The sequence below is a fragment of the Lactuca saligna genome, chromosome 3 (genome assembly GCF_052625555.1).
Source record: "Lactuca saligna cultivar CGN05327 chromosome 3, ASM5262555v1, whole genome shotgun sequence".
In the NCBI taxonomy this organism is placed as follows: Eukaryota; Viridiplantae; Streptophyta; class Magnoliopsida; order Asterales; family Asteraceae; genus Lactuca; species Lactuca saligna.
This window is the reverse complement of record NC_136419.1, coordinates 127,135,335-127,162,667: the sequence shown is the minus strand read 5'-3', so window position 1 is coordinate 127,162,667 and position 27,333 is coordinate 127,135,335. Positions and strand designations below refer to the sequence as shown.

Sequence of the window (27,333 nt, the reverse complement as noted above, 5' to 3'; positions counted from 1 at the left end):
ATATAAGAAATCTGAACTTTGGTAAGAAATTCATTTGGTATTGATTTCAAGAAGTCCACTTGATTTCTGGGTACATGTCAAAGCTAGTGGGAGCATAATTATTATGCCAACAACAGTATAGTTGTTATGCTAGTGGGAGCATAATTGTTGTACTAAGTGTTACAAGTAGGCAATGCTTGTTATATGAAACAAAGGTTACAAATTTGAAAGTTGCTAAGTTTGGAAGTTTTTTCACTATAGAAAGATATAGGGGAGAGAGCACTTATACTTCATTTCTAATCTAAAAGTTTAGACTGAAGGAAAAATATCATTTTGAAATGATTCAACATAGGAAAATCAATATATGGAAATACTATTTCAAGAGACCGATCAAGTGTTAATTAAGACATTATGAAATGAATCCCATATGCTTTAGATATTGGATGGATTGTATATGCTATAATACTCACTCATTCTGATTTTCCAAATGCCTAGGGCATTAAGAGGGAAAGGATTAAAACCAAATATGATTAAAGTTGTTAAGAAACTATCAAGGACAATCTGAGGTTTATCAAAGATTGGTTGCTTGTGAACAGTTGGAAGTGTAGTGTAATTTTGGAAGGACCATATTCACATGTTCTAAATAAAGGTAACTCTTTTTCAGAATTGATAGTCATATGGAATATGGAAATGTTTCCATAGTGGGAGTTAGATATGAAGATCTATGTGTGATTTGGTAACTTTAATGAAAGAAGGATGTTCAAGGAATGTTCTTTGAATGTGAGACTTCGTTTCCATGGAATTGTTTTTTTAACAAATCCCCAATGGGATGCTATATAATATCATTAACAAAGTCTCTGTGACTTTAGTGCCTCGACATTACAAAAGGATCTTTGCATGAAAGGTTAGATTCGAACACATTCTAGTAGTGGCAAGAATTTGGTACTCTTACACTTGTAGTACGGATTTGGAATTGTGAAATGAGCATCATTCAAAATGTGTTCAATTGATCTGTTTCACAAAGGAATGACCATATATAAACATAGTGTGTGCTTAGAGAATGGCATAACTATTGTTTTAATTCAAATATTAAGTTGATTATTTAAAACATTATATAATGAATAAAGTCTGATTAATATGATGATTAAATAACTAGTGTTTTATTTATATTCACAAGTTTTGAGATCATACTTAATTAGGTTATTCTTGTGTTTCACTTCTCATGTTTTACTTCCCGAATAACTAGGTTGTTCAAACATCCACAGTCGATCATACTTTTTGAAGTAAGTAGTGAATTAAGACTGTCATGAATCTGATTGTATATTGTATAAGAGCTTAGACATAGCACAAGTTTGTTGTAGTGTTCATGAGTACTCCTGAAATATGAATTTTAGTATTGGATTAACCCACACTAAAAGAATTACCTCATAGATTTTATCACGAGTAATTTTGAGATGATAATATCTTATATTATTCAAATGGAGATATATGAGTTGTTGTTTACAAGTTGGTTGTGCATTGATAATACGTAAACACATCAGTAACTTGATGTTAAAACGTATTCTTGTGTATAACTTGATGAGTGAATAGTACAAGAATATAGTCGAAGTTTATTCGTTTATTTTACCATAAATGATTTAGTGATTGCATCTGATGCAATTGGCTAAGCCTAGACTGATTTGATTTGTTCAATTAGTCAAACGTCATAAATCAAAAATCGGGAAACAAACCTTGGACAAAGAGAATGATTATAATCCATGTCTCATGTCCATACGATATCTTGTACAATGGTGGGATATTTGATCACTTATCTAAAGGACACATAACAAACTAGGTCAAAGTTCGACATCGGCTTTTTAAAGCTACGATTACTAGTCAAATTTTGAGGTCATACTTGCAATCATAGTTATTAGACTTTTCCAAGTGGGAGACTGTCGGATTTGGTGTCTAAAACCATAACTATAATTGGTATGTACTTGATTTGATAGTAGCATGGTCCTTTTAGGTTATCTTCATTCATGCAACTTGACGAGATGACTATTGGTGAGAGAGAGTTGAATTTATTATTTGAAATAATAAATTGGTACTCCAAATGATTTTATTAATATATTATAAGATTCATACATTATTTGGAAATCATATTACTAATTAGTATTTAATCATAAATTAATTTGACATTAATTGTGGGATTAAAGGAACAAATTAATAATGGAGTGGTTGTTTTGCAAATCATTGATAGTTGCGAAACTGGGCTTAGGACTCTATGGAATGGAGTGGAAAAAATTTATAAGAGGCCCTATAAGATTTCGTCCAAGGGCTTCTAATAGAGGTCTATGGGTTGCTTAGGGTTTTGGTTGGGAATTAGGATTCCTTATGCTTGTCTCTCCTCTCATCCTCTTGCATTGAGTGTTTGTGAACCATTAGAGGGGCAACATTTGGGGAATTAAGCTATCAAGAGTCAAGGATCTTCAAGATTATCTTGTTATTACTACATAACAAGTGAGGTAATCTTCTAACCGTAATTTATATATGAATTTAAAAAATTGTATGCTAGATTTAGGTTTATTGCTTTGGAATTCAATTTGCATGTTCAGTAGTGAAAAACTTAGATCCAAAACAATTAGGATTGCATGAACACATAGGTTTTTTGTTATGCTCATAACCCATCAGTATCCTACTACAAATTTGACATATAATGTCACACATAGTATAGTAAACTCATGTAACGACCAAAAATACGACCCAAATTTTTTTGTTTAAATAATAATAAGGTTATCAACGATCTATAATATAACATAAAATCGTACATCATAAATCCAAAAAAGTTATAATAGAGGTGTCATAACAAAAGAACTGTAACAACATATCATAGTATATGAAATAAACTCCCAGGATAAAAGCTGAAGCGGTGGTGTGTGCAATGTCGTCATCCCGAGCCCTTCCCTTTGCTTAAGGAAGTACCTGAAACCAAAACTGAAACTGTAAGCACAAAGCTTAGTGAGCTCCCACAGACTACCACATACTATACAATCATATAAACACATATTGGGCCTTGCCCAATGCATCGGACCGAAGTCTGGAAACTGCATCGGACCGAAGTCCGAAACTAACCAGAGCCTTGCCCTCTGCATCGGACCGAAGTTCGGAAACTGCATCGCATCGAAGTCCGGAACTGACTGGGACCTTGTCCCCTGCATCGAACCGAAGTCCGGAACTAACTACATCATATCGAAATCCGGAACTGAGTGGGACCTTGTCCCCTGCATCGGACCGAAGTCCGGAAACTGACTGAGCAATACATAGCATATCATAAACATATCAACTAGCATAAACACATATACTGCACACTGCAGCGGACCGAAGTCTGGAACACATAAGACAAAGACGTGCTTGAATCACAAAGACATCAAGCACACTGAACTACTGCATCGGACCAAGTTCCGAAACTGACAGCTAACTAGACGGGCTGGCATTGTGGCCGTAGACCCGTTCCTACTGGAAGGAAAACTCACCTCGTAATGCTGGCTACTGTGATGCTATCTCTAAATGTGGCTGACTGCCGCTCCAAAACTGTCCGGCTACAATTTCCAAAAACATTAGATCAATTACTAGTAAATGCTCTTACGGGTCAAATGACTATATTACCCCTAGTCAAAGTCAACTTCCAGTTGACCGGACTTGCAGAGTCAGGGCGCAGACTCGCCGAGTCCCTCCCCTACTAACTCTGACTTTAACTCACCGAGCCCTTTTCCCACTCACTGATTTACTCTAAACTCACAACTCGAAGGGAAGATGAGGACTCGCGACTCGACTCATCGAGTCCGAAGAACAACTCACCGAGTTCCAACGCAGCTTCCATGCAATCGAATTCTAATCCATTCCAGGGCCTCTAACTCACATATCTAAGCCCTTGGGACCATTTGAACACGTAAAGTTGCTGACTTTACGTGTAACTACAAAGGAATGAAGACATTTCACTCAAACACTACTTTTCTCGGGAAAAACTCATCCGACTCACCAAGTTGTAGAACAACCCGTCGAGTCTAAGTCAATCTTCATCGGACTCGCCGAGTTCCTCATCCAACTCATCGAGTCCAAGGTTATCTTCATATGACTCGCCGAGTCAAGCTTGTTACTCGCTGAGTCCATTCAGTCTCTTTTCCATACATGCCTGATTTGAGAGATGCAGTGACTCTAAATCACAGATCCATGCTTCTAGGGCATGCTTATAATGTAAAGTTGCAAACTTTATGTGCATGCATGGCTTTAAAGGCTTCCAATGCCAACCCTAATCTCTTAATGGGGTTCCAAGCTCAAGAGGGACTTCAATCACGACCTTTACTTAAACTTTATACTTTTAGAATGCAATAAGAGTCTGTCTCTAAAGTTTTCATCCAAGGAGAGTCCATATCTCAAGTTTTGAATCATAAAAGGTTCCATAGAAAGCATAACAAGCATAAAGGAGGTTATAATGAAGGAATGCACAAGGTCATAACTTCATTACCTGGATGAAGAACAAATGTAAACTAACTCCTGGATCTTCCTTCCCTTCAATGGACCTTCTTTCCATCCCCAAAGCTTCCAAGCTATCACAAGCACACTCAAACTCAACAATAGGGCTAGGGTTTATAGGGTAAATGTTCTAAGAGTGATAGAGGTGAGGTTGGGGGCACATAAGTGTGTTTAAATAGGGTGGAAACCCTTAAAATTAGGGCTTCATCTAGACATGCGGACTCGTCAAGTCCAACATATGGACTCGTCGAGTAGCTAGCTCAAACGCGTGATCGTCCCATCTCTACTCGACGAGTCGGGCTACAGAATCATCGAGTACCCCTTCAGAAAATAAAATACTTTATTTGAATTACATATCAGAAATGGGGCGTTACAACTCACTTGGATCTAGATGATCAATCAAAATCCTGACACACGGCAAATACTGATGAATTTAGTAGCATGGGCCATAAAGTTTGAGGAGTCCACAAAAATCAAGAAAATCTCTGGAATTTTCTTTTTTTTTGAGACAAAATAGTAACAAACTTATTTAAATCTCACTTGAAGGCACCATGACACAAAGAATAAGACAAATCGGGATAGGGTTTTTAGGTTTGGGGTTTCTGGGAATGGAAGCCGAAGGAAACGACTAACCAAAGGAGTTATTGTCCTTATATATGGATCAAGGCCCGAAATTAGGGTTTGGGGTTTATGCGGCTTCATGTCGCGACCCACACTAGGTTACGTTGCTACTAATGATGTGGTGTGCTCTAAGCTTATCCGTTAAGTGCGTCATGAACAAGGCTTTCTCCAAAAACACTCAAATATATTTCCGTAATATCCCTAATTAAGCACATACGGAAAACAAGAATTACAAACTAAATATCCAATATATGGCATAATAAATTACCGTCTTAATTATGTAGGTGCTTTTGTTCTGAAAAACCATTATCATGAATAAAAAAAACTTTACAAATGATCCATTCCAAGAAGGAACGTAAGCTTATACTTTGTCCAACAAAATCAACCGGTCTTCCCTTGCTGCTTGCTTCAAACTTGATGGTAATACAAAGAGAAGTAGATGTTGGGGGCGTTGACATGTAAGGGAAAAAGGGAAATTTTAGCATTTTAACTATGTAGCTTTATTATATAGCTATGAGCTAGCAACCTCCCTTAAATATCTATATGATGTGCTTCATAAGCCCTTTACTTACCATACAAATAACATGCCTAAAACCATGGTCAATTAATTCTATTAATTAATTGATTTTTTCTTTTAAATAAAAAACATTTTCTACTTTATTTTTAAGTAAATAAATTATTTATTTATTCTGTCTTTGACCAATAAATAATAAAAGAACTACTATTTCATTGTTTATTTAAGTTGGTAGACAATAAATTCACACATTGTAAGATTATTATTTATTTGTTCATTTATCATGCTCTTTGGTGTGCCACCTCGTAATAAAAAATGTGGTTAGTTCTTTATTCTTTGCATATTATTTCCAACATAAAGTTCTAGAAAATACAATCAAGATGTGGGAAAGTTTGAGATGCGGGTTTTCTTGGGAGGGGAAGCGGATGAAAATGAACTTAGTTAGATAAAATGGGATAAATTCTCTTGATTATTCATAATCATGTGGAGTCTATTAACCATGTGATCATATTGGTCGTTGGTGGGATCTCAATGTTTTTACCCTTAGTTCATGTGTTTTAGTAAACGAAGAAAAAAAATATTGTGATGACAATATGAAGAGAAAATAATGTGAGAGAAAAGGAAGGAAACTGTATGTTGGTGGTCATGAGTTAGAAAAAAAGGAAATGAAGATTAAGAAAAAAAATGCCCTTAAGCCTATTTCCATCCATATCCATCTAACTTGGGTTAAGTTACGGAGAGAAGATCATCTCTAATTTCTATTTTCTTCTCTCCTATACTTTCGAAAAATAATCTTGGGACAAGTGGTTTCTGATTTGGAGGCCTTGTGCAAAAATCAAAGAGAAACCCCAAAAAAACATTTATTGTAAAATATTATTAAGTAAATTTCATATCGCTAATCTCAAAACTTAATGTTGATAAAAGAACATATCGTAAATTCTTTACCTCAACATTATATACTTGTTTTCACTCATCACTATTGGAACCTCAAACTGAACCTCAAGCAATCCTAAGTCCCAGTGCAAATTCCGAAGTATGCATATGTTCCGAAATGGAGAATGGTCCAGAATCAAAAGTGAAGAGTAGTCCGGAATCTGTCCGAACCTAAAGAGAAGAAGATGAGAAGATTAAAGTGAAGGCATTCCGGAATGGACCTCATGTCCGGAATGTGTGCTAATCCGGTGTCACTGTATTTTGTCCTTTTACAATTAATGAAATTTGAGTTTGTATGGATAGGAAGTTTCATAGGGCTTAGTCTTTTTTGTAATATTAGATAATCAGAATGTTAGGAACATTTCTATTGTCCGGCTCTATGTTAGTTTCCTAGTTTATTCAATGTAATCTTCACTTCTATTTATAGGAGCTTTCAATGCAAAGTCAAAAACATATCTTTCACTTAATTTTGTCATTTACTAAGTCACTTCAATTCTCTCAAAAACATTCTTCGTGTTCTTCATTTAATATATTTAGCTTGATCATTATCTTCTCTCTTCACTTATGTTTTGAATAGTTTGTCAAGAGTATTTATTCAGACATGACTAGTCTTACCAGACTTGACTACAACACTTATTAGCAAGAAGACATTGATCTTAAACATTCATTCAAGGTTTGAGTTTTCAACCCTTGTCCATGTGCACCAGATCATCCTTGTTCTTACAATTAGTATTAGAGTTTGAGCGGTTGTCCTTTGAATCCACAAGATTAAATTATCATTGATTTGAAATTACCTTGGTATTTCAATCAGTTATTTGTTCAGGACAAAAGTTCTTCTATATACCACTTTTGCTCAAAGATATCTTAGCTTCAATGGTTACTTCTAATCCTCAAAAAATGTATTCAATGCAAATAGCAAATAGCATGAGTTACCCTACTCGTGCCCATTGCTAGTTGTTGAAGATTATGATCATTGGAAAGTAAGAATGGAGAGATTTTTACATGGAAAAGAAAAAGGTGAGTCTACCAGGAGATCCATCAAAGAAGGACCACATGTGCCAGTTCGAACAATTGTAAGAGATGTTGCTGCTCAGCTTATGGGTCAAGATGAGACTCGTCCAGCTCCTATAACAGCTGATGATCTTGAGAAGTTGCATGCTGATGAAATCTTCTTCTCTAAAATGGTGTTTGGTGTTCCTCCCTCTCTTTTTAAGCACATCATATTATGCAAGTCTGTTAAAGAGATATGGGACACACTTTAAGATCTGTTTGAAGGGTTAGAGAATATGAAGGAAAAACGGTTGACTTCGGTTGTAAATGAGTTCGACACATTCACTACCACTCCTGGTGAATTTGTTGCCTCAACTTCTAATAGATACCGAATAGTTTTCAACAACATGAAAACTCATGGAATAGTCCAAACTCCTCTTGAGTACAACCTTAAGTTCATCAACAGCCTCGGAAAGGGATGGGGAAATGTGAAGTCTTGTCTTTAGAGTAGAGGATCTCTGACAAAACTCAAGGTCTGTCAACTTTTTGATGAGCTTCAAGGTCATGAATCAAATGTTCCTAAAACTCTATGAGAACTCTCCGGATGTCCCCTTGCCTTAATCAGTTCCTACGACCCTCCTCAAACCTCCAACCCAGGCACTTCGGACGCTCTCACAACTGTTGTTCTGTTCACTTCATTCGTACTTCCTTCACTTCTTACTACTTCGATTCTTACCAATTCCAACTATCCACCTATGGAAATGTTGAATCATGATGAAAAAGACTCAGAACTTCAATTCCAACAAGAATTTGCTCTACTCTCAATGAAGTACAATCATCCTTTCAACAAAACCTACAACAAGCCCTTCAACAACCACTTCCAAAATTCTCAACAAAATAACCGCTTTCAAACTCCTTACCAAGACAATCCTCAACCTTTCAACAAACCTTCTGAAAATCCTCCTGCTTACAAGCCAAATCTTCCAAATCAGGATCACACTTCGAAACAACCACAGATTCCAAAATCTGAAAAACCAAAAATTATGTGTCATAAGTGCGGACATGTAAATCACTTTGCCAAAGGCTACTTAGCTGAAGTCCCACAAAAACAAAACGTTAAGGACTATACTTACTATTCTCGATGTGCTCAAGAATTGGCTAAAAGTGAAAAGGCCTTTGTTACTACTGTGTCAAGGGATGTAGAAGGATACCGATCGTGTGGAGATGATGCTGATATAACTACTGGCATGAACATGTGTATCATGGCTCGACAAGAAATTAAGTGTGATAAAGGATAATAGTCGTCTAGATCTGAATGGGATGATGAAGATGCTGAGCCCAACTACTGCTACATCGCTATGAACAATCCTCTAGGGAAAAGCATCATTCTGTAGGTAAATTTTATGACTACTGAAAATAATTTTGATTTATCTGTTTGTGAACCATATCTAACTTAGATTCAATAGGACATGAACATCATTTAAAAAGCCCATTAGTCAGCCATAGAAGCCAGTGAGAAGAAGGAAATCAAATTAAATCATCTTAGCTTACGTTTCGAGGATAAGAAGTTAAAAATAGAGTCTTTAGAACATGAGCTTGTAATGTCAAAAAATGAATGTATTATTTTAAAAGACAAATGTGAAATCACTTATTCTGAAAGATATGTCTTGATTTGTGATAAAAAAAAAACTTCTCAATGATAAGATAGATGCTTTGCATAATTCCATTGACATACTTGAACCAAATATATGGATGACTCATAATTTTCGTCATCCATGGTCCAAAGCACCTGGCCTCAGAAGCGAGTTTCCGAACCCAATTGTTCGTCCTTTGGAGGAATTGCAAAATTTGATATTTAGGGGAGAGGTTTTGGACATCAAACATTTGGACACCACAGTTTCTCCATTGTCGCCCCTTCTTGAGAACGAAGACCACTTTGCTTCCTTAATTCATGAGTTTCAACCAATTGCTGTCAAGTGTCCTGATTCCACGCCTCTTCCGCCTCTAACAAACCTGGAGCTGAATCAGACCACGGAATTTCATCACAGTGTCTCAAATTGTGTAGATTATGTTCCAATACATAATCCTCCTAACAACTGTGTTATTAAGGAAATCATTCTGGTGACAACTGAAATTGCTACCTCTGAATTTGTATAGGCATACTTATATGCTAAAGTTGAAACCTCAAGCTGTGTCTCCTCTGATTTTTGTGAATCAAAATCTTTAGTCACCTCAAAAACCAAGTTGGTTCCCATTGGTCCCGAATTTAGTAACCCATCTGCAGGACAAACCTCAAAATCTTCATCTCAATTCAAGAAAAAACCAATGGTCAATAGGAAGGATATTGTAGATCCCAAAGTGGAAGTGGGAAATGCTTACAAAAAAGAAGTTAAGTCAAGACAAAATACCAGGTTCTTTGAGAACTCCAAAAAGAGTGTATCTCGGAATTCTCGCTCCTCAACCCCTAGTCAAAACTCCTTCACTCCTACTAAGATCCTCAAGAGACCCTCAAATTCTTCCAGTCCTGTAAAACCAACGAATGTAGTCGATTCCACTAAACCTAAGTCTCATATGGATACCACCTCTATCCAAAAGACCGCTCCTCAGACTGGTTCATCTGTTTTCATTGCTAAATCTGATGGCACAATTTTTAAACCAAATTCTTTAAAAACCAATGTGTCATCAAGCAAACCAAAAAGTATAAAGAAAACAATTTCATCAAAATCTTCAAAGAAAAATCTTGTGTGGAAAGTCAAAACACTTGTTAATGAAACCATAGTTCTGAATGTGACAGTTGTTCACACCACTCCGTAAATTTATGTCATTTAATATGACTATTGGATAGATGAAAGAACAATGTCATTTTGTTTGTTTCCCAAGGAATCTAAGAACAAACCTTCGAAACCCTCAGTTGCTAATAAGTCACTTCAAAAGCCCAAGACTTGTGCCCTTGTCCCAAAATCTAACTTGGAGCCTAAAAACTCCACTATTCACTAATTTTGCAGGCATTATGTGCTTCGGAGAAATAGACAATATGGTATATTGATAGTGCTTGCGCCATGCACATGACGGGGCAGAAGGACTTTCCTCGAGATCTGAAGCTTCCACCAATTGCTCGATATGTATCATATGGCAACAACTCCAACTCTCAAATCCAAGGTTATAACATCCTTACAAATGGTAATTTTTCAATTTCAATCGTGGCGTATGTAGCTGATCTAAAGCACAACTTGATAAGTGTGGCTCAACTCACTGATTTAATCATCGAAATTTGGCAAAAAAAAAAACATAGCTACATCATGACCAAAGACAGAAAAGAATGCTTGATCAAGTCCAACCACAACAAGAACATGTACCCTCTTGATATCAACATTGTCATTGGCAAGCCCCAACTGTGCTTACTCTCTAAAGCAATTCCTGATGTTAGGTGGTTATGGCACCGAAGGCTTGCTCATTTGAACTTCAATTACATGAATGATCCTGTTTCAGGCGAAATGGTTAGAGGGCTGCTGCTCGTCAAATTTGAGAATGATGACTTATGTGCTACATGTGAGTGTGGTAAGAAGTTAAAGAAAGGTCATCCAGTAACCATTGAAAAATCAATCTCCAAACCCTTAGAACTTCTACACATTGATCTATATGGACCATCAACAGTTGAAATTTTAGATCACAAAAAATACATTCGTGTGATTATGGATGATTTCACTAGCTTCACTCTGGTCTTCTTCCTCAGGCTTAAGTTAGAAAATAGCCTCTGAGCTCATAAATTTCATCAAAGGAATAGAAATTCTTATCAAACTCCCCGTAAGGCGAATCCAAAGTGATAATGGTTCGGGATTCACAAACTCTACCATTGAGAATTTCCTTACCGAGAAGGGCATTGATAATATTTTTTTTGCTCAATACACTCCTCAACAAAACGGTGTTGTCCAACAAAGAAATAGAACTCTAGTTGAAGCTGCTCGATCAATGCTCAATTTTGAAAATCTTCCTCTCTATTTTTGGGCCGAAGCCGTTTCTACTGCGTGCTTTACTCAGAATAGAAGTATCAACAATCGACGCCTCAACAAAACACCTTATGAATCCATGAATGGTCGGAAGCCAACAATCTAGTTTCTTCATGTTTTCGGATGTAGGTGCTTCATCAAGAATAACACTGATCAGCTTACCGAGTTCCAACCCAAGGCTGACGAAGCTATTTTCCTTGGATCCTCCTCAAAATCAAAGGCTTACCGAGTTCTCAATCGATGTACTCGGGTTATTGAAGAAAGTATTGATATTACCTTTGATGATAATTTCGCTCAGAATTCTGGCCTCACTCATGTTACCACCCACACTATGGCGTCTGATGCTACTACTTCGGAATGTCTAAACATTCAAGTAATCCATGAAGTGGATTTTGAAACTCTCTTTGGAACCTCCGAAATAGCTCTTGATTCGGAATCTTGTATAAGGCAACATGCCACTCCAGAAGTTCCTATTTCTCAAAATGTCGTCGGTCCGATTCCAAGTCTTCCTCCATTTTATTCCGAATCATTTCAACCTTCTCAGGTTGAGGGGGAGAATGGTCAACCTTCCCTTAAATCAAATATGGATGGATTTCAAGATGCAGCAACTGACTTCAATGATTCAAATCCGATCAACATTGATGAAAAATGAAAATTTCTTTGAGTTCCCTTCTAATGATGATGTTAACCGCTCCGGTTCAGAAGTTCAAGGGGAGCATCATCCTCAAATTCAAATCATTCAGGGGGGAGCAACTCAATCACATCATTGATTTTGGATCTTTTTTGTCTCAAGAACTTCCAAGGTTACATGTCTGGACCAAGGACCATCCTCTAAACCATGTAATCAGAAATATAAACACTGGTGTACAAACCAGATCTACTGCAAGTCTTCAACATGAATGTCACTTTTCGGCATTTATCTCCATGGTTGAACCCAAATCCATTAAAGAACCACTTAAGCATGCTGATTGGATCACAGCCATGCAACAAGAACTGGCAGAATTTGATAGAAATTAAGTTTTGTCTCTCATCCCTCCTCATCAAAATCATTCTATTGTCAGTACTAGATGAGTGTTTTGCAACAAGTTAGATGATGTAGGAGTCATTATTCGAAATAAGTCAAGACCAGTGGCTAAAGGTTTTACTCAGATTGAAGGCCTCGACTAAGATGAGACCTTTTCTCCTATTGCATGACTTGAAGCTATCCGAATCTTCCTTACTTATGCTACTCATAAAGGCTTCAAAGTTTACCAAATGGACATTAAAAGTGCTTTTCTAAATGGTGAATTTGACACAGAAGTATATCTTCAACAACCTCCTAGATTCATCAATCTTGCATTTGCGAACCACTTCTACAAACTCCGGAAGGCAGTCTATGGCCTCAAGCAAGCTCCCCGCGCATGGTACGAGACCCTCACCGAATTTCTCAAGCACTCAGGTTTTCAAAGAGGTTTTATGGATCCTACTTTATTCCAAAGATCGAATGGAAAGCAACTTATGCTAGTTAAAATATACGTGGATGACATCATTTTTAGATCTATAGATTCATCAATGGTTGCTGACTTTGCTAAGCTAATGATCAATCAATTTCAAATGAGCATGAACCGGGAGTTAAGCTTCTTTCTTCATCTCCAAGTCAAACAGACTAACAGAGGAATTTTCATTCACCAAGATAAGTACATTTCGGAACTCCTCACAAAGTACTCAATGGACACCTTTGCCTCTGCCAAGGTACACATGGGATTCGGACACAATGTCTTTGTCGACCCTTCAGGTGTAGCTATCGATTAAAATAAGTATAGAGGAATGATTGGATCTATTTTATATCTAATAGCTAATCGCCTGGACATCATGTTTTCCACATGTCTGTGTGCCGAATTTCAAGTCAACCTGAAAATGTCTTATCTTTTGGCTATCAGGCAAATTTTCAAGTACCTTAAAGGTACTAAGAACCTCGAAATCTGGTACCCAGCAAATGAGAGTTTCCTGTTACAAGCTTACTCAAATTCAAACTATGGTGGACTATAACTGGATAGGAAAAGCACATCAGGTCGATGTCAATTAATAAGTGGTCGATTGGTTAGTTGGCCATCCAAGAAACAGAACTGCATTGCTTTCTCTACAGCTGAAACTGAATACATTGTTGGTGCCAGCTGTACCTCTCAAGTTCTATGGATGAAGTCTCAAATCTTGGATTATAGTTACCACTTCCAATGAATCCCCATCTATTATGATTCTCAAAGTGCAATTGCAATTTCACACAATCCAATTCAGCACTCCATGATGAAGCACATCGACATACGGTACCATTTCATAAAAGACCATGTTTTAAATGGTAACATTGAACTCATTTTTGTTCCATTTGACATTGAGATTGTTGATGTCTTTACCAAGGCATTAGACGAAACAAAATTGAATGGTTTTCTGAACAAGATGGGTATGATGATGCCAGATCCTTAGTTCTTTCAAGAGATTTTTTCTCTATGATGGAAGTATTCGAAAGAAAATTGATTCCGATTTTTTAAAAAAAATCTCTCTGAATACATAAGATCATTTTACTTGTCTTTATTTCTAACCATATCCTGAGTTTCAAGTTGTACAGTTCATTCTGATTATCTGTTGTTCAAAGTCCACATAGTCATAATGATAAATCTTGGAATTCACTCCATAAGGTCATCCTAGAATTCCACTCCGGAAAGGTATTGCACTCTATACTTCAAAATTCCTTTTAAAAAGTGGACTCCGAAAGTTTTCTGAAATCTTGTTACAGAATGTCTCTTAAATCTCTTTCGAAAACTGCTTCAAAACCATTTTCTCCGGAACTCAAAAATCATCATTTCGGAATTTCGCTCCAGAAGCACTATTTTTTTTTTCGTACTCTGGAATTTTCAAAACTTCAGATGACATTCCACTCCGGATTTTTCAAATCATAGTTCTGAATTCAAATCATAGTTCCGAAATGTCAATCAAAAACCTTATTAAACTATATACTCACTCTGTATTAATTCTCATTCCGGACCTTTATTAAAAATATCTTGTTCTGGAACTCAACTCTTTATCCTTCAGTTTTAAATCTGTCTGGAAAAGATCATCTAGAATACCAAAGGTTTATAAGGAGAAACATCTCACAGCGGTTACTTTTAGAGGATCCTTATCCTATCTTCCTTGATTTTCGTGACACGATTACACGCCTCCAAAAAGCAACCATCGAATCGACGTTTAGGGTTTTCCACTTCAAGTCACAAACAACCCAACCTTTCCCTTCCCAAGTCAATTCAACCCCCAAAAGCAGTAATTCATTAAATGTAACCCCATTCACACCCTCATCATTACTCTCATTGACCCGACCCATTTACCTTACCTATATATACCCATAACCCCCCCCCCTTTACCTCTTCACGCGCTCAAACCCTCTAAAACTTCAAACCCTCTCTGTGTTCGCTATGTTCTTCAAGCATTCATTGCTCTGCAACAATGGTTTCCCAATCTTCACCACAGAAAAATGTACCAACCGCCTCAACTCCAAAGAAGCCCATTGCAAAGAAGAAACGCTCCAAAGGTTCATCATCATCAGCATCGCCTGAACCGTTTATCAGGGATACAACACAATTGTTTTCCCTAAATCATGTTGATTACGATGAATTTGTCTGTGTTATGATTGAGTTCATAGTGAATCACCCGATATCCATTCCTCTCACCAAAGTCCATGAACCACCTCTCACACTTCATCACCTTCACAGATCATTTACAAGAATCAAACTTGAGGATGGTGTGTTGGAAACTATGATCATCGACAACAAGAATTGTGCCCATATACAAATCAACTTTCCTCAAAGCGATTGGTGTGAAAGAAAACCCCAGAGGTTTCAGAGTTCAAGAACCCACTACTGAATAGTTTCAGATGTTTGAATCATATTGGTTACAATCAAGACTATAAAGCTAAAGACTTGAAGAAATCAATCCTCTCCGGACTATGGACTGTTCTGATGCACTTCATCATTCGAGGGCTATCCGAAAAGCACGGGGGTACGGATACTCTTAGCAAGGACTAGCTATATCTGGTTTATAGCATCTTTTCCAAACGCAACAATGCAGTAGATCTCCCGGAGGTTCTATGGCAAGGCTTTTACAAGTTTTCCATCAATAAGAAGGATAACGAGATTTCAATCCTCGGGTTTTGGGCACTGATGATTCAGCTGATGGGTTTTGAGCATTCTAACACTACTATGGTGTACATTCAACCCTAGAAGCCTTGGATCTATGTTTAATTATGATACATGAAATTTGATTTTCCAAGGTTCATAACCTATCTAGCATACATGGGGAACTTTTAATATAAAAGCTAGTAAGAGATACATACCTTTTGTTGCTGGAATTCCTTTTATATCCTTGTGAGCCTAGCACCCCAAATGTGATGTCTCAAATGCTTCACACAACACCAAGTACACTTGGAGTAACTTAGAGAGAAATGCAACACACGTAGAAATCGGCTATGCCCTCTTGTTCTTCACTAGTGGCCTATATTGGTAGCTAACACATCCATTTTATAGTGTGTCACAAGTAGGGTTACACCATGTAAACCATAAATGACATGACTTTTCATTTCTTGGATTCATGGGTCCAAACCACGATGGAGCATCTCATGGGTTTTAGCCCAACTTAGTACACCATGGACTACAAAGCCCACTATTAAAGAAATTGATGATCACACAATTAGCCCATATATTTAATTACTCTTCTTTTGATCACAAAATTAATTCTAAATTAATTATTTATCAATACTAATTAAATAATATTTATTAATATATCATAATCTATAATATATTAATGAACCATAAGTGACCTTTCTCTCATTTTAGTCTACCCAAGTGCATGATGTCAGGAAACCCAAATGGACCATGCCAAATCGGGTCAAGTACATACCATAAATACTTATGGACTTAGACACCTTATCCAATAGTCTCCCACTTGGATAAGTCTAATAGCTGTTACTGCAAGTATAACTTCAGGAACAGATTAGCAATCGTAACTCTTTCAAGGTCTCTTGGAATTGAGATAATGATGTTACACCATTAAACATAAGTGATCATAAAATCCTCTGCTCTCAGGATTTCAGCCGGATAAATACATGGAACAATGTCGTACTTATTGTCCAGCAGTTTGTTTGCCGATTTCCGATTTGTTTGACATAGAACTTAATCAAACACATCAATTTAGTTCTGATCGGGCCCAATAGATATGTCAAAACAAAATCATCGAGGGGCCCAAATATCACCTCTAATCCAAGAAGGAACAGATAAACTTCGACTCATATGCTTGTTCTACTACTTATTGAATTATACACAAGGCACATTTTATATCATCAAATTACTAATGCGTCTTCGTACAATCAATGTATAACCAACTCATAGTCAACAACTCATATCTCTAGGTTTTAAGACTTATATTATATTACTGTCTCATGATCACTTAAGATAAATTCCATGAAGTGATACTAGTGAGCATGGATTGAATCCAATACTCAGAACTTATGAGCACTCATGAGTGTCGTAGCAACTCTTGCTATGGATAACTACTTAGACATCTACAAGCCAACTTCATGACAGTCTTGATTCATATATACTTCCAACATATGACCGACTGTGGATACTTTGAATAAGGTAATTATTCTGGAAGTCAAAACATGCAAAGCTGAAACAATATTAAATAATTGACAAAGATAGAAATACTTTACTCATAAATAAACAACAACTTTAATTCATCATCAAATATCGATTACATTTTACAAGTTTCATAAATACCTATATAATTTGCAAAACTAATATCATCCTTCAGCCCGATGTGGCTTGCATGCTAAAAATGCTTAACCCTAGTCACTCCCTTCGTAACGGGATCTGTTGGGTTCTCATCCGATGATACTCTCTTTGCCATGAGGAGTCCTTCTATTTGATGTCTGATAAAATGGTATTTTCTGTTGATGTGTCTGGATCTCCCGTGATCCCTTGGTTCCTTTGCTAAGGAAACTTCACTTTTACTGTCACAAAAAATTCCCATAGGCTTCTTTATAGCTTGTACAACTCCATGGTCTCCAATGAAGTTCTTCAGCCATATAGCCTCCCTCGCCGCTTCACTCGCTGCTATGTACTCTGATTCACAAGTCGAATCAGCTACAGTCTCCTACTTGGAACTTTTCCAAGTAATTGCTCATCCGTTTAAGATAAAGACCCAGCCTAACTGAGAACGAAAATTATCCCTATCAGTCTGGAAGCTAGTATCACTATACCCAACCACTCTCAAGTCATCACTCCCACCAAAGGCAAGGACCCAATCCTTAGTCCTCCAAAGATACTTGAGAATGTTCTTTACCGCAGTCCAGTGAACCTTGCCAGGGTTCCCCTGATATATGTTGACCATGCTCAAAGCAAAAGCCACATCAGGACGAGTACAAGTCACAACATACATGATCAAGCATACAATGGAAGCATACAATACTCGAATCATTTCAGCTACCTCAGCCTCTGTACTCGGACTCTAAGTCTTACTCAGCTTGGTGTTACTCTGGATTGGTAATTCTCCTTTCTTGGAGTCTTGCATGCTGAACCTATTCAGCACCTTATCCAACTAAGTACTCTGACTAAGTTCAATTAGTCTTTTACTCCTTTCTCTTAATATCCTTATCCCTAGGGTATAGGTAGCTTCTCCAAGGTCCTTCATAGCAAAGCACTTCCCAAGCCAGGACTTCACCTCCTGCAGAGTTGGGATGTCATTTCCTATGAGTAGTATGTCATCCACATACAATACCAAAAAGCTAAATATACTCCCACTAGCTCTGACATATATGCAGGACTCATCTTCACTTCTCGAGAAACCAAACTCTTTGACCTTTTCATCAAAACAAAGATTCCAATTGCGAGATGCTTGTTTCAATCCATAAATGGATTTCTCAAGCTTGGATACTCTATTTGGGTACTCCGTACTGACAAAACCCTCTGGTTGACTCATGTAAACATCCTCAGCCAGCTTTCCACTAAGGAAAGAGGTTTTGACATCCGTTTTCCATATTTCATAATCATGAAATGCAAGAATGGCTAGCATGACCCTAATAGATTTTATCTTCGCTAATGGTGAGAAGGTTTCATCATAATCAATTCCATGAGTCTGAATAAAACCCTTCGCAACTAGTTGTGCCTTCTAAGTATGCACTTTGCCATCCATGTCGGTCTTCTTCTTGAAGATCCACTTTCACCCGACTGTCTTACGACCGGTTACATTGTCAACCAAGTTTAAAACGTGATTGTCATACATGGACTGTATCTCGCTTTCCATAACCTCCTTCCATTTAGCCGACTCTGGGCTTGTCATGGCTTCAATAAAGCTGTTAGGTTCATCCAAAATTACCAGTGTACTATCACCGATAAATGTATCACCTTCTGCAGTAATATGGAAACCATCGTAACGCTCAAGTGCATTCCTAACCCTCATGGAACGCCTCAGGGGTACAGACTCATCAATCGGATCAACATGTGTTTCCTCCTCAGGTTGATTGCTAGGGTTTGAAGTTCCTTCATCGCTTGAATATTAAATTTCTCGAAGGTCAATTTTCCTCCTACTGTTTCCTTGGATTATAAACTCTCTCTCGCAAAAGATCCCTCTTCCTGCCACAAAGACCACATTCTCACTGGGTCTGTAGAAGAGGTAACCAAAGGATTTCTATGGGTAATTGATGACAATACACCTCTCAATTCGAGGTTCGAGCTTATCTTGAGTCTCGCGTCTCACGAAAGCCTTGCAAACCCAAATCTTGATGTGGTCCAATTTGGGAACTTTCCAAGTCCACATCTCATGAAGTGTTTTTGGCAACCTTCTTTGAAGGGAGTAGATTTAGGATATGGGAGGCAGTCTCTACGGCACACCCCTAAAAAGAGATTGGTAGCGAAGTTTGACTCATCATGGAGCGAACCATGTCCAACAAGGTCCGATTACGCCTCTCACCCACACCATTCAACTGTGGTGTCATGTGAGGTGTCAATTGTGAGACAATCCCATACTCCTTAAGTAGCCGAGGAACTCTATACTAAGATACTCACCACCTCGATCGGATCGAAGCATCTTAATGTTCCTGTCCAATTGATTTTCTACTTCCTGTTTAAACTCTTCAAACTTTTCAAAAGTCTCTAACTTATGCTTGATTAAGTAGGCATAACCATATCTACTAAAATCATCAGTAAAAGTCACATAGTAGCGATTAGCATCCCTTGTGGCGGTTTTGAAGGTTCCACATACATCAGTATGTATAAGGTCCAACAAACCCTCACCCCTTGCACAAGAACCAGTGAAGGGTGATTTTGTATTTTTCCCAAGCAAACAAGATTCACAACTATCATCTGACTTTAGGTCAAATGACTCCAAGACTCCATCCTTATGGAGTTGGCCTATAGGTTTCTTGCTTACATGACCAAGACGACAATGCCATAATGTGCTTTATCTAAGCTAGTAGAAGTATCAATACACAACACATTATTTCCTAGGTTATCTACAATCGACACAGTTTCATACACACCATCACAAGCTAATGCTTTAAAATAAAGAACATTATTAAAGAAAGCATTAATACCACCACATTCATTATCAAAAGAAAAGGTAAACCCTTATTTGTACAAACCATGAAACGAAATAATATTTCTCGCCATTTCAGACAAGCAAACACATTTATTCAAATCTAACTTTAACCCACTACTTAGCAACAAAGTATAAACTCCAACCTTGGTAACAGGCGAAGCCTTCCTATTCCTCATGATTACGTATATCTTCACGTGCTCCACATCCTCACTTCTTCTTAGGCTCTGCAAATCAGAACATATGTGAATACCACAACATGTATAAAGGATCGAATAGTTAGAATATGGTGAGTTATTAAACAATAGAGTGTAAATACCTGCATATGATGGTTTCACTTTCCCATCCTTGACATCTTGCAAGTATTTTTAGCAGTTTCACTTCCAGTGCCCCTTATTCTAGGAATAGAAGCCTTCAGACTCTTTGGGGTTGGTAGAAGGAGTGATAGAACCACTTTTGGTTCCAGATGAGGAGCCTTCAAGAGACTTTCCCTTGGTATTTTCCCTTTGCCTTCCCGATAGCCAAAACAGAGGTAGTTGTAGGAGTAGAAGTAGAAGTAACAACCGACTTACCTTTAGGACCACTTTCTGCGGTCTTCAAAAGTCCCTAAAGTTTGTTGAGAGTAACTTTTTCCATGTTCATGTGGTATGTGATTCGAAATTGGTCATAACAAGAAGGTAAGGAGTGCAAAATGATGTCAATTGCCAACTCCTCAGGAAAGCTAACATTCAGTTTCAGCAAACGGTCCACATACCTTTGCATCTTTTGCATGTGGCCCGTGATGAGTTCACCATCCTTCATTCGGGTTGTGCTCATGGAGGCGATTATTTCATACCGCTCTTGACGAGCACTTTGATGGTACCTTTCCATCAAATCCTGGTGCATCTTAAAAGGGTAATAGCCCTCATAGGACTTTTGGAGCTCGACTGACATTGTGGCCATCATGATGCATGCTACTTTAGTGGCATCTCTCTCATGTGTCCTGAATTTTGTGATCTCCTCAGGAGTAGCTATAGACTCATTGATTTCTTAAGCTCCTTATCGAGGACATATTCCTTGTCCTCGTAACGAGTAACCATCCTGATGTTACAGATCCAATCCATAAAGTTTATGCCATCAAAGACGACTCTCCCACAAAGTTTCATGAAAGATAAGGAGTCGATAGGGTTAGAGCCTGAAGCATTGTTGTTGGAAGACATCTGAAAAGAAGAAAATAAGTTTATATTATATTATATATATATATATATATATATATATATATATATATATATATATAGAGTCCTTAATAAAACACCCAAATGTAATATCAAGGCTAGGATCCAACACAATATATTATAACATAAAGATGGATGTCGTAATCTAATCCATAACATATTTGAAGGTAGGTGAATGATGATTCACCAATTTCCACCATGAAAACGAAATAAATTATTAGGTTTTAATTGGTTTTGAAATTCCTAGATTCTTTTGAGATTAATGTAACTTTTCAATTGGAAGTTTCAATCTCGAATGTGCCCTTCAATTTTTGTGACTAGGATGCTGAGGATCACAAAATAAGGTGTGAATAACCATGAAAATCCACCTAGTACCCTTAATATTATCACCTAATCAATGGGCTGGTTACCCACACGTGCTCCACCGATCTATGATAAACATTAAGTCACCCTTTGTTATCCTTACTAGTCCAAGTTAGTATGTCGGTTACCCACACACGCTCCACCAACGACTAGGTAAGGTATAAAGTGTGAATTTCATGGTTTAGCACCATATTCACATTTTCCTAAAGTAAATAAGATTGGGAATTATAAAACATTTAGTTATTTTATACTAATCATCATACTTTTAATGAGATTTAAAGTCATTGTTCTACCCGTTCGGCTAACGACCCTCCACCGATCAAGGAAGCGGTGGGTGAGAGTGGACACCCATTAAGCTGCCATTTCATAGGCAACAACCTTATACCCCCTTGTAGACCGGCTTCGTGAATGAGGCCTACTAACGGTAAAACGACTTGATCTTATACATATATATAATTATTAACAATATAAAGTTATAATAGTATAAGGGTTGGATTTTAACTTTTAAAACTCTAAGGGTTTGGAATTAAAGTATTCTTAAATGTGCAACTTTACAAATTCCAAAACTTGAGGGTATGTTTTGAAAGTATTCAAAACCTTTCATTTCATAACTTATGAGTTAATAGTTCATAAAAGTGAAGACTATTCATTTTATGTAACTTATGTGTTTTAAATGGACATTAAAAGAAAGTGACTTTTGGTTATCCATAACTTGAGGACAAATTATGGATCCCATTAAACACATAATTGATCAATAAATAATCATTAAACAATTTAGCAAGTAATTCCTATGATCTAACAATAACTCATATAAACATGAACATGCATATCAAAACTTCAAGAATCATATGAACACATAAAAGATGGAATTTTGATATTAGCCTTTTGTAAATGGATTAGCATAACCATTACACCATCTAAATAAAGTTTTAAAACACCAAAATAGTTTAGGGTAATGTTTCTAGTCCGTTTCCTGTAGCACAAGTCAAAAAACTGCAGTCAGAGCCTCCTACTCGTCGAGTCAAGAACCTACTCGACGAGTAGGATGAATTTGGTCTTCGACTCGTCGAGTCCCCCCATGGACTCGGCGAGTGCACTATCCAGACAATAAGTTTTTTAGCTTTTTCAACAAGTTTGCATCAAATATCAAGATAACAAGCCTAGGCTCTGATATTAATGATGGGCTTTAAGCATTCTAACACTCCTATGGTGTACATGCAACCCTAGAAACCTTGGATCTATGTTTAACTATGATACATGAAAATTTGATTTTCCAAGGTTCATAACCTATCTAGCATACATGGGAAACTTTTAACATAAAAGCTAGTAAGAGATACATACCTTTTGTTGTTGGAATTCCTTTAAGATCATTGTGAGCCTGGAACCCCAAATGTGATGCCTCAAATGCTTCACACAACACCAAGTACACTTGGAATAACTTAGAGAGAAATGCAACACACTTAGAAATTGGCTATGCCCTCTTACTCTTTACTAGTGGCCAATTTTGGTAGCTAACACATCCATTTTATAGTGTGTCACAAGTAGGGTTACACCATGTAAACCCTAAATGACATGACTTTTCATTTATTGGATCAATGGGTCCAAAACCACCATGGAGCATCTAATGGTTTTTAGTCCAACTCAATACACCATGGACTACAAGCCCATTATTTAAGAAATGGATGATTACACAGTTAGCCCATATATTTAATTAGTCTTCTTTTGATCACAAAATTATTTCTAAATTGATTCTTGATCAATACAAATTAAATAATATTATGAATATATCATAATCTATAATATATTAATGAACCATAAGTGTCTTTTCTCTCATCTTAGTCTGCCCAAGTGCATGATGCCATGCAACCCAAATTGGCCATGCCAAATCAACTCAAGTACATACAAGAAATAGTTATGGACTTAGACACCTTATGCAACATTAACAACTCTTCAATGAGCTTTTCCGAATCACTTCCTGTTACCATGATTCCTCCGGAGGTATGTGTTTCTTTCAAAGTCGTCAAAGCATATAGAATTCTTGACCAATCCTCCTTTGGTCCTGTTAGACGACTTCCGGACCGTATGTTGGCCTCAATCCCTTCCGATTCCATTTATCTGAAACACCCTTTAGAGACTTCAGTTGTGTTTGACCCAACACAACCTGCCCCAGTCTCTGTTGAGCCCATTATGGTAGAGGCCAATCCTTCCATTTCCAGGCCAAAAATAAAAAAATCCATCAAACGGAAGAATTCTCCCTCAAATCCAAAGCCTAAAAAGAAATCCAAAGTCAGTTCATATTCTTAACAGGAAGGAATGCATGACATCCAGGCTGATTCTGGCCATCAGAACACCCCCTTATCCACTCATCTGAGGTACCCCCTCGATGATTCAAAATCACAAGCACACAATCACGGGGAGTCTCCACATAATCCACTCTCACCTTCTTAACAATGTGATGCCAGTTTTGACCATAGTTCCTTGCACCCCCTGGAACACACCCACGATTAACATTTGATATCCCTTTCGTTTCTTCCACATGCACACACTCCGGAACCCCTGTTTAGGACCCTAAGCATTTTGTAGCCGGAGCAGTCCCTCCGACTTCGGATGCCACAACTAGTCTGATACCTGGAAGGTGTATAGGACGACCAGGTGCTAACGATCCCAAATGGGAAGATTATATGAATAGGGTTGTATCCAGATGTCTGGATCTTACAAGAGCTCAGGTGGAGGCCATGCTTATTTCAATGTATAACAAAGCTATTCAAAGAAATCTTCCATATGTTCCTCCTACTGATGTTGATGCTGAGAATGAGCTTGCTTTGGAATACCCACCCGTTAACCCTCACAACAACATCTTCCAAACCGATCCGATTGAAGAACTCTTTGAAGAAGTTATGCTAACTGATGAAGGATAGATGGTTCTGGATCCCAACTTCATGTCTTTCGTCCACTTTCAATCTAAGCCATCATCATCCAATTTTGCCTTTGACTTCGGATCATCCTCCTCAACCACTCTGGATGGTGAATCTTACTCCAACATCAAGATACATGAAGATGATGCCACCACTCAACCTGGTACATCTACGAAAGCCTCATCACCTTAACTAAAGCCACAACACTCCAATTCTAATGCTAGGTCCTCAGTTGGTGATTATATTGATCCTTTTTCTCTCCTTGAAATTCAATCAAATGTGTCAGACACATGAAGAAAGTCTCCTCAATCGAAACCTCGGTAACAGAGATCAACACCAAATTTGATCAAAATGTTTCCAAACTTGATGCCATCATTCAGTCTCTCTCAAATCAGTTTGGACCGTCAGTTGCTGAACGAGAAGCCCAATAAAATCAACTGATCTCCATCCAGCTCAAGCATTCCATTAAAGAAGTTGAAGCTAAATATGATGCTTTAGTTGAACACTATCTCGACACAATCACTATAATGCTCAAGGTCCATGATGACTTGGTGTTTGCTACCAACGATTTTATTAAGCAGACCTATGTTCGTCATGAAAAACAGATTCAACGACTGGAGAAGGTGATCAAGAAGAAGGACGAGATGAATCTTATCATTCAACAAGTTCTCATCAAGCTACTTCGATCCACTTAGAGCATTGTTGATGTTCCGAATCGAAAGTTTAATGAGATGTTAGCTATCCTTGGACACTTATTCGATCATCTTGCTGCTCAAACACCCACTTCTGAAGCGTATGATGCTCTCACCAAACAACTCAAAACTGGACTTCAAAATTTTTTTGAAAAAATCGAAGGTTTGAATGAGTCACTAATGCTTGCACCGGTTCTACGATTCACCAATGCCAGAAGGGGAGAAGATCCTAGCCAAACATGGAAGCCTGCCTCGGAGTCTACACTACGAGATGAAAATGATTTTGATGAAGATGAAATGAACATCCTTTCCATCTCCCTTTCCAAAAGCAATGATGAAGACAGTGATGAAGAGAAGTATATTTCAAAGGGAGTTCTTGGTCTCGAGAATCTGAATAAGCTTTTTCCGAAGGTAATGATAGATGAAGAAAAAAGAATTTGGTCTGCTGTCTCCTGGCCATCTTCTCTACCTGATGCTCTTCCGATGCGTGGAATATCTCCTCTATGCCGAGAAGGCATTGTCGGTAATCATGAAATAATTCCATTCATGTATTACGATGTTCCTACAAATGACTCCGAACAGATCAATCTTCCTCTCTCTCCTTACAGCAAATACTACATCAAGTTTGCTCTTCTTCACCCCTCTGAAGATCCGAAAGTAACTCTCCAGACTGAGCAAGAAAGGCTTAAAACATTCTATTCCAAGAATGCACAACCTCTCTAGGAAGTGTGGACGAGGAAGAGAATTACCAAAGTTGATGGTTTCGGAAGAAAAATTCTAGTGAAGTTTGAACTCAACTACCCATTATTTCGATTTCACATCCTCCGGAACAAACCAACACCCCAGACCATCACTGATGCTGATTTCCCTTCGATGAATCCTAATGACATTCTTACATTAGCTGCTTACTTCTGAGGAATTAAAAAAGATGATATTAGTATGGGTGCTTACCATACTGCTCTAAGCTTCCTTAAGGACTATGTCGCGGAGTTTTGCAGATGCGACTACGAGCTGGAACACTTATACGGAACTGAATACTTCGTTGCAAAAATCGACTTCATTCTTCTGGAAGCTAAACTACTTGCAGATGGTCCTATCGATGAACCGGTTCTAGGGTTTGTCTACACAACCAGAAAGATAAACAAGAAGGACTTTCTCTGAGTCCTTGACAAACACCTAGTTCCTACCAAAGCCCCTCAGAAGTTCATCTCTCGTGCATCCAAATCTGAAGCTTCGGAAAACGTCAAAGAAAAGTTTGTGACTCACCTGATATATTAAAGTCAGAGAATGGTTGTTCTGAGCCTAAACTTTCATCAAAGAAGAAGATATAGAAATTGACTGGATTACTAAGTTCACTTAGGGAAGATTGTTGGAACCTGAAAGTGAACCTCTAGCAATCCTAAGTCCCAGTGCAAATTCCAAAGTATGCATATGTTCCGAAATGAAGAATGTTCCGGAATCAAAAGTGAAGAGTGGTCCGGAATCTGTCCAGACCTAAAGAGAAGAAGATGAGAAACTTAAAGTGAAGGCATTTTGGAATGGACCTCATGACCGGAATGTGTGCTGATCCGGAGTCACTATATTTTTTCTTTGTATAATTAATGAAAATTTTCTTTGTATTGATATGATGTTTCATAGGACTTAGTCTTTTTGTAATATTAGACAATCATAATGTCAGGAACATTTCTATTATCCGATCCTATGTTAGTTTTCTAGTTTATTCAATGTAATCTTCACTCCTGTTTATAGGAGCTTTCAATGCAAAGTCAAAAACAGATCTTTCACTTAATTTTGGCATTTACTAAGTTACTTCATTTCTCTCAAAAACATTCTTCTTGTTCTTCATTTAATATCTTTACCTTGATCATTATCTTCTCTCTTCACTTATATTTTGAATACTTTGTCAAGAGTATTTATTTAGACTTGACTGGTCTTGTCAAACTTGACTGGAAATTTTATATTAGCAAGCAGACATTG

The 27,333-nt window shown here is 37.5% G+C and overlaps 1 protein-coding gene across 1 annotated transcript; it reads left to right on the top strand.

Moving 5' to 3' along the window:
- Positions 1–10,614: 10,614 nt before the first annotated feature.
- Positions 10,615–11,307, top strand: LOC145035961 (uncharacterized). Its single transcript, XM_078984455.1, has one exon. The coding sequence runs from the start codon at positions 10,615–10,617 to the stop codon at positions 11,305–11,307; it is 693 nt and encodes a 230-aa protein (XP_078840581.1).
- Positions 11,308–27,333: the final 16,026 nt, after the last annotated feature.